Source organism: Crotalus tigris, unplaced genomic scaffold (assembly GCF_016545835.1).
Source record: "Crotalus tigris isolate CLP2741 ecotype Arizona unplaced genomic scaffold, ASM1654583v1 scf7180000024437.13266115, whole genome shotgun sequence".
Lineage (NCBI taxonomy): Eukaryota > Metazoa > Chordata > Lepidosauria > Squamata > Viperidae > Crotalus > Crotalus tigris.
The window spans coordinates 1,379,994-1,395,573 of record NW_024100606.1 but is presented as its reverse complement, the minus strand read 5'-3'; the positions used below and the strand labels follow the sequence as shown (position 1 = coordinate 1,395,573).

Below are 15,580 nucleotides of genomic sequence, written 5' to 3'. Positions count from 1 at the left end.
AACATTTGAAAACACAATTCAATCCACTAATAGCAAGCGATCTGATGTTTTTGTACGACAGATATACAGCGATTCACTATACAAAAAAGTCTCAAAAGTGTCCCCAAAACTTCTCGCTCCATTGCCCCCATATTGCCCCCTTTTCATTCCTTTGCCCACGCATTGCCCCTTTTCGTTCCATCGCCCCCCCTGAAAAATGAAATCGCCCCCTGGGGGGCAATATCACCCAGGTTAAGAACCACTGGAATAGAATAGAATAGAATAGAATAGAATAGAATAGAATAGAATAGAATAGAATAGAGCTGGAAGGGACCTTGGAGGTCTTCTAGTCCAGCCCCTGCTCAAGCAGGAGAACCTATATCATTTCAGACAAGTGACTGTCTAGTCTCCTCTTAAAAATCTCCAGTGATGGAGCACCCACGATTTCCAGAGGCAAGCTGTTCCATTGTTAATTGTCCTCACTGTTAGGAAGTTTCTCCTTATTTCCAGGTTGCTTCTCTCTTTGGTCAGCTTCCAGCCATTGTTTCTTGTCTTGCCCTGTAGTGCTCTGGAGAATAGTTTAATGCCCTCTTCTTGAATACCCCTTAAATACTTGAATACTGCCATCATGTCTCCCCTATTTCTTCTTTTCTTTAGATTAGCCAAACCTGATTCCTGCAGCCATTCTTCATAAGTTTTAGTCTCCCAGCCTTTGATCATTTTAGTTGCTCTTCTCTGAACTTTTTCAAAGGTCTCTTTTTTATAGTATGGTGACCAAAATTGGTTGCAGTATTCCAAGTGTAGTCTTACTAGGGTACTATTATTTCATGTGATCTTGATTCTATGCCTCTGTATATATAACCCAGGATTGTATTAGCATTTTTGGCTGCTGCTGCAAACTGCTGGCTCATAGTCAAGTGATCGTCCACTAGAACTCCAAAGTCCTACCACAGTTACTGTTTCTGATCCAGGTCTCGCCTAATCTGTACTTGTACCTTTGATTTTTTTTTTCCTGCCTAAATGTAAAACTTTGTTTTTCTCCACATTAAAACTCATTTTGTTGGATAGGGCCCATTGTTCAAGTTTGTCAAGATCATTTTGGATCCTGGCTTGTCTTCTGGGGTGTTGGCTATTCCTGCTAGTTTAGCGTCATCTGCAAATTTGATGAGTTCCCCTTCTAAGTCATGAATAAAGATATTGAAGAGTACTGGGCCTAAGATGGAGCTTTGTGGTACCCCACTGCTTACTTATCTCCATGTGGATGTAGTACCATTGAGGACTACTCACTGAGTATGGTTTTTCAGCCAGCTACAAATCCATCTGGTGTTGTTGTTGTTGTCTATCCCACCTTTTTCTAGCTTACTAAGCAGCAGGTTGTGATCTACTTTGTCAAATATCATTTTAAAAATAATATTTAGCATCAACATCATTAGATTGGACTTTGAGAACTTCTCAGTTCCAAAATCTTATTGTTCTTTCAGTTCAACCTCCAACAGGATATGCCAAATGCTTTCTCTCGCTGTGACTTAATGGAAAATCTTCTTCAGAATGGTTGCACAAAAGATTTTATAGAGTATCCAATCAGCAGGACCTTCACACGGGAGGCCAGACCTCTTAGTGCCAAAGGATCAGGGAGTAACATCACCCAAATATTTCCACAGAAGATTGAGCTCCACCTGCGTCCAGGTAAAACCAGATACACTATTTGATTTACCCACAGAAAGCCTTGCATTAATTCCTCACCATCTCTAGAGAAATAGTAAGAAATAGAGAAGAAAGCATCTACTAAGAGTTTGAATGACTGCTTCACTTGATTGATAATGCTGCAAACATGGTCATAGACAATATGATGATAGCTTGATAATTTCAGAGTTGTCCTATGATAGCTTCATTGACTTGACAATTAGCTATTTATTCATGATGGACATATTACCTTCCAGCAATGATAGTCAACTTTTGAGATCTTATGGGCATACTGGGAATCTGAGGACAAATTGCAGCTGCTATTTACAAAATGGCTACTATACTGGTCATGTCCAGTCTTTAAACTTTTATTTATTAGAAAGGCCTACTGCTCTTTGGCTTTCAAGGCCAAAAAGCAGACTTAAACAAGGTTGTTGTTGTTATTGTTATTGTTAAGAATGTGGACACATTTCTTGGCAAAGCATTTGCTAGCAGCCACCCATTATTTTTATTTCCCAGGGATGCCTATGAGACCTAACTTGTATTTGGAACCATTATTGCTGCCTTGCCTTGTTATATGTCTTTTTTAATTATTTGTAATTATATATTTGAATATTGTAAGTCAATATGCAAATAACAATCTGGAGTATATGGTTGTAATGAGAAATAATGTGATTTTGCACTATTTCATGTCAACTTACTACATTGATTTTTATTAAAGTATAAAGAGAAAGAAAAGACATTGGCTGAAGCTAGAAGTCTGGCAATGACAAAAAAAGAGGATGTCTACAGATATGTTTGTGCTAGGCCATCAAACTGAACTGATCTGGAATATTGATCCCATATGGCCAGAAATATCAGTCATGGGAAAAAGAATGGTGCATATTTGGGTTTGTTTATAATAACTGAAGCCTGTGACAATGTGACTTGAGTAAATCAAACATTTGGAAAGAGTAAACTAAGTTGAAATCTTTGGAAAAATATCCCTCATCTTTAGTCTTTCAGCCCTTATCTATTTTTGCTATTTCAGATGACTCCCAAATTTTCTCAATACAAGTGCGCCAGGTGGAAGATTATCCCGTGGACATCTACTATCTAATGGATTTGTCCAATTCCATGAAGGATGACCTCCACAATATCCAGAACTTAGGTACCAATCTAGCCATGAAAATGCGCAAAGTGACCAGCAACCTGAGGATTGGCTTTGGAGCTTTTGTGGACAAACCCTTGTCCCCTTACATGTACATTTCTCCTCCAGAGGCCATTGAAAACCCATGTTATGAGTAAGTTCTCTATTCAGAAGAAACACTGATGATTCAATCTTTGTTAAACAAACCTGAGTTCCCCAGTTGCAATTGAGGTTAGCTCCCATTACCTTGGGTCAACTTGGCCAAAAATCAGAGATGAAGGGTGTGGCAGCCTAGAAGCATCTCAAACACCTCAGATACCCTATCTCTAATGCTAAAATTTATAAACTGTAATTCTAAAGATTACTAAATGTGTATTTCTGTTCCCTCTTTATCTTAAATATGTGCAGACAGAATGATATATTTCTTTCTTAATATCATGTAAAAAATCTAGGGAATTTCATGAGGTTTATTTCATTTTATTCATTTGTATAGCTGCCCATCTTAACAAATAGCTCTAGGCAGCAAAAAAAATCAAATAAAAATAAAACAATTACAACCACAAATACAAAATTTAAAAAGGCATAGCAGCCAAGGAAAACATCATAGTGTATAGCATTAATAGGAGATAGATTCCTTCACACACTTGGGGATCTAGATCCAGACACAGAATCAGGTCTTCAGAGCCTTATAAAAAGCCAGGAAGATTGGGGCCTTCTTGTCTCCAGTGGGAGAAGGTTTCATAGGGTGGGCACCATAACACAAAGGGACACCTTCTGAATCCTGCCAACCAACAGTCTTTAGCCAATGGGATTCAAAGTATGCCCATCCTGCCAAAGTGCATCAGGCAGATAGAAAAAACCAGAGTGAAGTGTTCACTCAAGTAACCCAGTCTCAAACCTTGAAGGGCTGTAAAGATGTCAACCAGTGCCTTTAATTATGTCTGGAACCACATTGGCTCACAAAGTAGTGGTGTTATATGGGCTAAGTAACTCCAGGAATGAGTAGTAGCTGGGTTCCTCCTTAGCAATTTCAACTATTTATTCTTGACTCTAATGGCACTAAATAACTAATGTATTTAATGAGAGCACTGCCAAACTTCCATATGCTTTTGGAAATTACTGTGATGGAGGGGAAGAGTTGGGTTAATGACCCTTTAATAGATTGGGTTGTTTAGCTGAGAGGGTGCGTAACTTGAGGCCAATAGCTGTGCTAAATTCTGTGGACTTCCTTGGATTTTTAGTTTCCTGTTACCTTTTCTAAGCTTAATATGCTATCATTTAGCTTGAAACCACCAAATGATCACTGCCTGCCAATGTTTGGCTACAAGCATGTCCTAGCTCTCACAGATGAGGTCAAGCGTTTCAATGAGGAGGTGAAGAAGCAAAGTGTGTCTAAGAATCGAGATGCACCTGAAGGAGGATTTGATGCCATTATCCAAGCAGTTGTCTGTGATGTAAGAGGCCATCTCTATTATGGGGGATTCAGCATAATTTTGTTATTATTGTTGTTGTTATAAATTTGTTATTGTTTGACAGCTTTTTAGAAATTTAAGAGTATCTTAGGAGAAAAATCTATTTCTCAACAAATCATTACTCTGGTGCTAATTAAGTCGGCAAAGATGTATGGGCTGGATTTCTCTTTGGGGGCCTGAGATATTTTGTCTCCTAAACATCGAACAACTTTATGTTTTCAGAAATCAACCATACTTCGGTTGTCATATATAGTTATTAAAGGGATAGAAGGAACATCCCCTAACCCAAGAATTCATTGGCCGGCCTGCCTTTAAACACTTGGAGATTTTTTTTCTCTCTCAATTATTGAGTATGGGAGTGGGTGACCTGTTGGATGAGTTTTTTCCCGGTCTGATTGATGCACCTTGGCATTTTGACTGCTATACTGCAGCTCTATTTTTTTATAATCTCTTTTGCCTTGCAGCCCCCCAACTAGGGGCGTTAAGCAGGCTCAAGTTGCAACTTCAATATATTACAGATTCAGATTGGTGGTTAATACAACTGCCTAGCATGCAGATTGCCCTGGTTCGAATCCCATAAAGGGTGTGGCTAGCTGATGAGGACAAAATGAGTCTGAAATAGCTATACTAGTCTCCCATTTAAATCTTTAACTCTTTGTCAGCAAAAAGAAATCTGAAATATACACATGTGTGTGTGTGTGTGTGTTGCTATTTTGCACTGTGACTTTTTACATTTTGTTTTATTATATATGACTCTTACTGATTTTTATTATTGAATTTAATAATAAAAATATTTTTTTTAAAAAGGCATGAGTCAGCCCTATATAGGTAGTCCTCGACCTAACAATAGTTCATTTAATGAGCGCCCGAAGCTACAACGGCACTGAAAAAAGTGATTTATAACCATTTTTCACACTTACAATCATTGCAGATCCCCATGGTCACATGATCAAAATTCAGATGCTTGGCAATTGGTTCATATTTATGATGGCTGCAGTGTCCTGGGGTCACGGGATCAGCTTTTGCACCTTCTGACGAGCAAAGTCAATGGGGGATCCAAATTCACTTAACAACCAAGTTACTAACTTAACAAATGCAACGCTCCAGTTAACAATTTGGCAAGAAAAGTAAAAAAAAAATGGGGCAAAACTCACTTAACACATGTTTCACTTAGCAACATAAATTTTGGGCTCAATTGTAGTTGTAACTCGAGGATTACCTATACACCACTTCTTTTCCACCATTTATATTTCAGCCTTAAAGAGTTAACTAATTCCCTCTGATTGGTGCTGTGAATATCTTTGTGGACTTCTTCTTTATGGGGTTTTGATTTTGTTTTGAACATATAATGGAGACTATTTTCTTACAGGATAAAATTGGCTGGAGACCTGATGCCTCCCACTTGTTGGTCTTCACTACAGATGCCAAGACACATATTGCTTTAGATGGGAGACTGGCTGGAATTGTGATACCCAATGATGGGAAGTGCCACATGAACAGCAATAACTATTATGAAGCTTCTACCACACTGGTGAGGGTATTTCATGTTGTAGCCACAGGATTGGGATTAATATAGCTACAAAAATTGTTCCATTATAGCTGATGATACACATGGCTAGAATTCCATGAACTTTAGGTTTACTTTCTCTATGTTATCTAAGTTAAAAGTTAGTTTAGCCTTCCCTAGCCTGGTGTCCTCCAGGTAAGCTAGATTACAAGTGCTGGAATTTTCAGTCAATGAGGCTTTCTGTATACTAATCACTAGCCCTAGGAACAATAATGTGATTCCATGTTTGGCAAATATGCTTAGTCCTGTTAAACAATGGGGCTTTTGCCATTTTGAAATAACTTTCAGCTGAACTATCTGAACTTTCAGATAGAGTCATCTTTTTGATGAGTGAGGCAGCATATTAAATAAACAAATAAATAAATTAGTATTTTCTTACTCAGTAAAGGTTCCTCCTTCATTAGCTACCCCAAAGTACTTGCTCCTTTAGCCTTTTTTTCTCCCAGTGATGATAAAGAAAATTTTATTTAGGGTGTTTTGAGCTTTCAGAAGGACAACAACATTAATGAAGGAGAAGAAGATGAAAAGAAGGATGGCATGAGAATCACAGTGTTTAGGTAGTCAGTGGGGCTTTCTAATTTGAAAGAAAAGGACATGTAAATCCCAGATTCTTCCCACTGGTTTTGGCCTTCTTAGATTCTCTGTACCGATAAAGGAGAATATTTGTAGCTTGGGTTTGAAATGAGGGGTTCTTGGTGCTGTCTAGGTTTGTTTGCTTCCTTTGTTTCATTACTCATACTAGGTAACATAATCAATGCTGGTAAAGAATGGGGTTTGCTCTCAGTTTATATTCTAGTGGCTTGCTCTGCCAGAGCAAAAGTCATTAGTATAGAATATAAACTGAGAGCAAACCCCATTCCTTACTATCACTGATGATGTTACATAATTTGGGTAATGAAATGTCTACAAGAAAACAATCAAGCTCAGACAGCACCAAAACCCCCTAGATTCTCTAATGAAAGTGAGGTTCTCAGCAATTTCTGAACAATATTACAGTCTGAAGCTTTTTTCTGGAGTGTATATTGTGTACTGCACCCTCAGTATAGGTACCCTGTAACTGAGATCAGATCATTCATTGTCCCAGGAAAAAAGCAGGCTTTGCCCTAACTTTAACAATGTTCTCAAAAGCAGTAATTTCCTATTTGGAATAAATTGTATTTTTACACTAATTTGGAAGAAAGTAAAGATGGTGTGCCTAAAAATTATGCTGGAATGTAGTCTTATTTACAGTATGTTCTGTTCCTAATAATTCTTCCCCATTATTTTGCTCTGCAATCCCTTAATTCCCATAGCACCATCCTAGATTCTTTGATGTGCTTATAATACTGTAAAAGGCAATTGTAGATTGAAAGAGGTCTCGAGATCTGGCTTTTTCATAGATAACATTTATGGGAATATCTTTAGCATGATGATAGGTTTACTGTAAATGTCTTGAAAATTTGGAAGAAAGGTGAGATACCAATGTTTTAATTAGGTACAGTACATAAAATAACTAGTAAGTGACCTATTTTTATGTTCTATCAATTATAAGCTATGATTTTTTTTTCTATGCAATGATAGGCAAGCAGATTATTCATTTGCCTCTCTTGATTTTTCTTCCCAAGGATTACCCATCTCTTGGTCTGTTGACAGACAAACTCTCACAGAAAAACATTAACTTGATTTTTGCAGTGACTCAGAACATAGTTGGTCTCTACCAGGTAAGAAGACACATTGATCCACATTATGTTTAGGGAATATTGTGGGACTGGAAAGTCTAAACAAGAAAAGGTTTGTCTAGATGTTGGGTTGCTGTTTCCTTTTTTGCTGTTCTTTATTAGAAAAAGAAATCAAAGAACTCTACCAGAGATAGGAAGAGAGTAATGCTGGCTCCCTTTTAAAACTTTTTTTAAAAAATCAGTCTGACATAGAAAAACTGTATCCCAATTTTCTTAGCTTGTATTTGTCCATTTAAGGGAAATCTGTGCTGTTTTCTTTTCAGAACTACAGTGAGCTGCTCCCAGGCACTACTGTAGGGACCTTGTCAAGGGACTCAAGCAATGTTCTACAGCTCATTTTGGATTCCTATGGGGTGAGTCCATGAATAGGAATGTCTAAAAGTTTCACTGGGTTATTGTGAGGATTTGTCTGGCACTAAAGGCAAAAGGTAACTTCTGTAGATACCAAAATATCAAACTGGTGGGGACGGGGGTGGTTGAAAAAATGCCTATGGGGAAGGAGCACAACTATGTAATTGAAATCCTGCTTATTTAATATTATAATTGTGATATACAATGAAAAAGAATAGCAACTTTGATCACATGCTCACAGTTACCATCTTGAATTTTTTTGACCTTTTTGACATGTTCTTAGCCATAACTAGGAATTTAAAGCAATAACTTGTACTTCTCAGCCCACTGCTTGACTAATATTTTTCATGTACCAAAGATACAACATAGAGTTTAGAGGATGAATAGAGGTGCAAATAGGGGGTTGATTTCTGAAAAACTCTAGTAATTTTATTTGGAATTTAGTCATTTTTTTAAAAAGAAAAAACAGATAAAATAATTGATAAATCACTGCACTTGGTGCACTTGGGGCTTTTCTTTTCTTTTCTTTTGCATTGTCCCCCATGCATTCTCTTCTTCTGTTCCTGAATTGTGGCCTTCTTAAATTTATTTGCTAAAACAAAATTATGTTACCAATATATCTACTGTGGATAATGAAGTCTTATTAAGGGCTTTGGCTGTTTTCCTTCGACAAAACTTCTGGCATTGCCTTCTTTTGAGTATAGCAGCAGGTCTCATGGCTATTCATTTATATAGGCCGATCTGAATCTAAATATATAGATGCAGTTAGCATAAAACCCTAGTTTCACATTAAAACTTTCAAAGCAAAGTTGTCCTTTATATTTCTTATCTTTTCTACTAGCACTGAATCCATCTCCTGCTTTGGAGAGTTGTCTTTGAGTTCCTTTGGACTCCTGGCAACTGGCTGGCATGCCTATGCAGTTTTCTTGGCAAGATTTCAGAAGTGGGTTTCCATTGCTTTTTTCCTAGGTTGAGAGAAAGAATGTGACTGGTACAAGATCATCCAGCAGGCTTTGTGCTTATGGCAGGACTAGAACTCATGGTTTCTTGAGTTCTAGCTAATGCTTTAATCAAAAAACTGTTTTTTGTTTGTTTGTTTTACGCTGACTGAATCACTGAACTGTTTCTTTTAATAGTTAAGATTCCTATCCCTAGTGGTCAGCTGACAGATATTTACAGAAAGTTACATTAGGAACTTTATGGCTGAGCAATCTGATCCTTGATTTCATAAGAACATAGAACTGGAGGGAGCCATTTAGGTAATGAATCCAATCCCTACTTAGTACAGGAATTCAAAGCATCCTGAGCAGATAACTAGCAGTCTATTTCAACATATTCAGTGAAGAGCATAATTGGTTCTATGCTGAAATATTTTTATTGGTAGAAAGATTTTCCTTACATTCAGATATAATCTGCATCCCCAGTAATATAAATCTATTATTCATCGTTCTATGCTCTGAGCAGACTTTTCAACAGATTCTTTTTTGAAATCCTTTAAGGCCTTTGAAGAATGCTATCATATATATTTTCAGCCTTCTCTTCTCAAGGTCATATATCCCCATTTACTTCTGTCTCTTTTCATGAGATTTAGACCCCTGACCATCCCTCAGTGCTTTTCACTGAATCCATTCTAGTTTATCTGAATCATAAGGCTCTGCTCTAAGCCATAATGGCCACAAAATGATAACATGTGCTTCATGACATCACTGAGCAAAGCAAACAATAATGTGATTCTGTCGATCATGTTATTCCCTCTGACAGCTACAGGTGTCATGTCATTGGCATTATAACATGATACACATGTCATTTGGCTTTCCTTGCCCCATTTGCTATCTATTCATCCCTCCTGGTCTCAATCCCGCTCCATCTACTCAGAATGGAACATTGTATTAAGGGTTTGGTTGTCATAGGTTAAGGGAAAGCTATTGTCTCCTATGATTTGGAAATACTCCTTCTATTAATGCAGCCTTAAATTGCAGTTGCCTTTTTTTTTTTTTTGCAGCAACATTACACTGCTCACACATACTCAGTTTATAAACAACTTCTATAGCAATATATTTTTCACTGAACCAAAATAGTAATTGAGTAGTTCTGCCTTTTCTTTGCTATTTGTTAGCATTTTGCATTCTTTACTGAGCAGCTGTTGTACTAATTCTTTTCTTGTGAGTATATCAAAGAAGCTCTTTTTGTTATTCTTAGCATCCTTTGCCAATATCCTGCTGAGCTTTAATCTCCTCAAGTCCATGTCTATAGTTCTGGACCACTTAGATGCCCCTCTTGTTTTCCATTCTTTACCATACCAGGGTTTTTCTACTGTCCCCAATATTTTTCTCACTGGAATTGTTACTGCCTTATTTTAGAAACTCCCATCCATATTTAATTGCTTTTCCCATTAGCTTTTCCTGCTGAGGAATGCTATTAATTTTTTCTTAGAATCAAGCTCAACTGAACCTCCCAACTGATCTACATTAACTCTAACTAATTTAGGTAGATTGAAGGAAATACTGAACTATTATTATTATATTGGAGATCATCGCACAGTCAGCCAGATGTTCAGACTGGATTTGGCATTTTGTCTACCTATCGAGTCCTTACCCAGGACCTGGGATAGGCAGATGTGGATGTTTGATGGTATTACAGGTATCGTCGCAGGATGGAAGCAGTTCCTAATAAGGCCGCCTTTTGCAATTGACTAATAGCAAATTTGTCAATGCCAATGGTGTTCAAGTGGTGCTCCAGTTGTTTTGGGATTGCGCCCAAGGAGCCTATGACTATTGGTACTACCCTTGCTTGCTTTTGCCACAGTCTTTCTATTTCTATTTGTAGGTCTTTGTATTTTGTTATCTTCTCCAGTTCTTTCTCTTCTATTCTGCTATCTCCAGGCACTGCCACATCCACTATCCAGACTTTTTTGTCTTTCTTATCGACAATTGTTAAGTCTGGGGTGTTATGTTGCAGGTGCTTGTCTGTTTGAATTCTGAAGTCCCAGAGCAGTTTAATTTTATCATTTTCTATGACTTTCTCTATTTTATGATCCCACCAGTTTTTGCTTACAGGCAAATGATATTTTTTGCAGATCTTCCAATGCACCATTGTTGCTACTTTGTCATGCCGCTGCTTGTAATCAGTCTGTGCAATCTTCTTGCAACAGCTTACCAAGTGGTCCACTGTTTCTTCAGCTTCTTTGCATAGGCGGCACTTACTGTCTGTTGCTGTCTTCTCAATTTTGACTTTGTATGCATTTGTCCTTAAGGCTTGGTCTTGTGCAGCCAGAATTAGTCCCTCGGTCTCTTTCTTCAATTTTCCTGCTCTTAGCCATTGCCAGGTTTTATTGTTATCTGCTTTCCCAGCTATTTTTTTCATGTATTGGCCAGGTAGTGCTTTGTCTTCCCATGCCTATATTCTGTTCTTCATTTGGTCTTTCTTGAAGGCCAGTTTGGTCTCTCCAGTAGTTAGTAAGCCTTCCTGATATACTAATTTCAGTGCATCTTCATCATTGTTCTTCAGATATTCTTCCAAAGCCATTTTTTCTTCTTCAACCATCTGATGTACTTGTAGCATTCCACGCCCACCTATTTGCCTTGGTAGATAAAGTCTATCCATGTCACTGCGTGGATGAAGGGCCTGATTCATTGTCATTATTTTTCTGGTCTGCCTATCCATTGCTTTTAGTTCTGCTTGAGTCCAGTCCACTATTTCCAAGCTGTGTACCTAATGACTGGGATTGCCCGGTGTTGGATTGCCTTTATGGTTTTCCCTCCATTGAGTTTGGACTTAAGATCTTCTTCACTCTCTTGATGTATTCACCTCTAATCTTTTTCTTGACTTCAGTGTGCTTGATGTTGTCAGCTTGAAGGATACCCAAGTATTTGTAGTATTCTTCCTCATCCAGACTCTTAATGTTTTTTTCGTGGGGCATCTTGATTCCTTCAGTTTTCACTATTTTTCCTTGTTTGATAGTAAGTGTGGCACATTTGTCCAAGCCAAACTCCATTACAATATCTTGCTATATATACGGACAGTGTTGAGCAGCGATTCTATTTCAGATGATGTTTTTCCATACAGCTTCAGATCATCCATGTAAAGGAGGTGGGATAGTCTAGCAGATGTTTTTGATGTTTGATAGCCATGTCCTGAGTTAGTCAGTATTGTTGACAGAGGAAACAGTGCAATAACAAATAGTAATGGTGACAATGAATCTCCTTGAAATATTCCTCTCTTGATATTAACCTCTCCCAGTCTCTCACCATTGATCTGCAACTGTGTCTTCATTGTGCCTATCTATCTTGCACAAATTTTCTGATGTTTCTAGCTTACTCCTGGTTATTTCTAGGCACTTGAGTATCTCAATCATGTGTGCAGAGAAGTCAAATGCCTTTTTGTAGTCAATCCATGCCACATTCACGGTTGGTTTTCCTTCTTCCTTGCAGTTTTCCCAAGATCATTTTGTCTATTAGGAGTTGATCTTTTGTTCCTCTGCTATTGGGGCGTTTCCTTCTGCTCAGGTAGAAAGGATTGTTTTCAACTAGATGCTGTTGTACTGCATCAGCTACCACACCAGTTAGTAATTTGAAAGTTGTTGGTAAGCAGGTAATTGGCCTGTAGTTGCCTGGTGTTGCCCCTTTTGCTGGATTTTTTCATTATTAGGTAGGTTTTCCCAGTTGTTAGCCACTTTTCAATTTCTCCTCCTTGTAGTATATTGTTGAACTGCTTGGCAATGAATGGGTGTATAACAGTTAAATGTTTCAACCAAAACCCATGCAGTTCATCTTCACCTGTGCTGACCAATTTTTTTGATTTTTCTTTGCTCTTTTTTTCTACCAGTTTTTGTTTGTTATTACTAGTTCCTTTCTTTTCAACTCTGTTTTATTTGCATCCACCTCTTTTTAAACCAAGCTGCATCCTTGTTGTATTTCTTTGGGTTATCCCAGTATCTGGCTTCCAGAATTGCACTGTTTCTTCCTTGTCAGGTACTGACTGATTCCCTTGCAGTTTCTCAATTATGGATTGGTAGACACCGTTTCTGATTGGATTGAAAGTGGAGGTTCCTGCCTATAGTTTGCAATTCGAGCTTCATATCTACTGATTTTCCTGGCTATAGCTGTTATTTGTTGCTTTATTATTTCCAATGCTTCCTTGATCTTCCTTGTTTCTAAGTGGTATTTCTTGATTAGGTATTCTTTTGTCTTCTTGTTCTTCAGCTTCTTTTCTTTCATCTGTTCTAGCTTGCTTGCATGTGATCTTAACTTGCTGATCTTATTTTCTAATCTAACCTTCCATTTTTGTGGTGCACTGTTTGTTTGTTTTTCTTTTTTGTTGATTTTACATCCCAGGTATTCTGTTATAACTGCAGCTGTGCTGTACATTAGTTGGTTTTTTTCTTGCAGTGAATTGGTGCTTATACTTGCTATTGCAGTATTTGCATCTTTTAATGCTTGTGCTAGCTGTTTCTTTGGAACAAGCTTCAATGCAGGCAGCCTTATTCTGTTGTTTTTGTGCTGTTCTAGATGCTCAATTATTCTTTGTTTCAATTCTTTTATTTCTTTAGTTAGAGGGTTTTGTTCTTCATGAGGAAGAGGTGCCTGGTTTCCAAATGAGAACAGTTGTATATCTCTACTGGATTCTTTCACTGCCAACTCCCCCTGGTTTGCCTCTACATTCTGAATTACTTCTTGTAAGGCTTTGATTTCTTTGCCCTGGGTAAACCTTTGCAGTTCGTCCAATTCTGTTTCTGTAAATACTTTATTTCGTGTTATAAATCGGCGTTGATCTTCTAGTCTCTGTTCTGTTATTTCTGATTCTGGATGTTGTTCTTTCCAGAATTGGTGCATTCGTTTTAGATATCCTCTTCTTGTTGGACTTGATCTGTAGTAACAGATCATTATTTCTTTGTTTTCCATCACTCTGTATCTGCGACGGGTAAACACCTTTTCTTCCAGTAGTTCTGCAGCTGCTGGCCCTGGTTGCTCAGCCAACAGTCCTGAGTCCTGTAACCCATTTTTCACCATATATCCAGGAACTCCAATATCTAGTGCGGACCTTGTTAACCCGGGCGACGTCCGAGCCGGTATGGCATTCTGAAATTTACGTCTCACCATATTTTTTATGGGAGAGACACTCTTTGTCTGACTCCTCTGATGAGACCTGTCCAGTATGGTTGAACCTCTGGCATAGCTCTCATCTTCCTCAGAGTACACAAGCCCCACAACCACGTCAAGGTAGTGCCTCACTGGGGGAAAAGAAAAGGATTATTATTATTATTATTATTATTATTATTATTATTATTATTATTATTATTGATCATCACACAGTCAGCCAGATGTTCAGACTGGATTTGCATTTTGTCTACCTATCGAGTCCTTACCCAGGACCTGGGATAGGCAGATGTGGATGTTTGGTGGTATTACAGGTATCGTCGCAGGATGGAAGCAGTTCCTAGTAAGGCCGCCTTTTACAATTGACTAATAGCGAATTTGTCAATGCCAATGGTGTTCAAGTGGTGCTCCAGTTTTTTTGGGATTGCACCCAAGGCACCTATTACTATTGGTACTACCCTTGCTTGCTTTTGCCACAGTCTTTCTATTTCTATTTGTAGGTCTTTGTATTTTGTTATCTTCTCCAGTTCTTTCTCGTCTATTCTGCTATCTCCAGGCACTGCCACATCTACTATCCAGACTTTTTTGTCTTTCTTATCGACAGTTGTTAAGTCTGGGGTGTTATGTGGCAGGTGCTTGTCTGTTTGAATTCTGAAGTCCCAGAGCAGTTTAATTTTATCATTTTCTATGACTTTCTCTATTTTATGATCCCACCAGTTTTTGCTTACAGGTAAATGATATTTTTTGCAGATCTTCCAATGCACCATTGTTGCTACTTTGTCATGCCGCTGCTTGTAATCAGTTTGTGCAATCTTCTTGCAACAGCTTACCAAGTGGTCCACTGTTTCTTCAGCTTCTTTGCATAGGCGGCACTTACTGTCTGTTGCTGTCTTCTCAATTTTGACTTTCTATGCATTTGTCCTTAAGGCTTGGTCTTATGCAGCCAGAATTAGTCCCTCGGTCTCTTTCTTCAATTTTCCTGCTCTTAGCCATTGCCAGGTCTTGTTATTATCTGCTTTCCCAGCTATTTTTTTAATGTATTGGCCATGTAGTGCTTTGTCTTCCCATGCCTGTATTCTGTTCTTCATCAGTTTGGTCTCTCCAGTAGTTAGTAAGCCTTCCTGATATACTAATTTTAGTGCATCTTCATCATTGTTCTTCAGATATTCTTCCAAAGCCATTTTTCTTCTTCAACCATCTGATGTACTTGTAGCATTCCACGCCCACCTATTTGCCTTAGTAGATAAAGTCTATCAATGTCACTGCGTGGATGAAGGGCATGATTCATTATCATTATTTTTCTGGGTATTCTTAGATTATATTATATTTTATTATTATTATTTATTATATGATTATTGATTATCGCACAGTCAGCCAAGATGTTTCAGACTGGATTGGCATTTTGTTCTATTATCGAGTCCTTACCTAGGACCTGGGATAGGCAGATTGTGGATGTTGATGGTATTACAGATATCATTGCAGGATGGAAGCAGTTCCTAGAAGGCCGCCTTTTGCAATGACTAATAGCGAATTTGTCAGCCAATGGTGTTCAAATGGGGCTCCAGTTGTTTTGGATTGCACCAAGG

At 38.1% G+C, this 15,580-nt stretch overlaps 1 protein-coding gene across 1 annotated transcript in view; it reads left to right on the top strand.

Annotated features, from left to right (window-relative positions):
* ITGB3 (integrin subunit beta 3) overlaps window positions 1-15,580 on the top strand; it is a 96,744-nt gene that overhangs the window by 54,980 nt on the left and 26,184 nt on the right. The window contains exons 3-8 of the mRNA XM_039331457.1: window positions 1,461-1,665; window positions 2,693-2,945; window positions 4,074-4,245; window positions 5,633-5,794; window positions 7,435-7,530; window positions 7,812-7,901. Of these exons, the coding sequence (XP_039187391.1) occupies window positions 1,461-1,665; window positions 2,693-2,945; window positions 4,074-4,245; window positions 5,633-5,794; window positions 7,435-7,530; window positions 7,812-7,901 (978 nt within the window). The remainder of the gene's footprint in view (window positions 1-1,460; window positions 1,666-2,692; window positions 2,946-4,073; window positions 4,246-5,632; window positions 5,795-7,434; window positions 7,531-7,811; window positions 7,902-15,580) is intronic.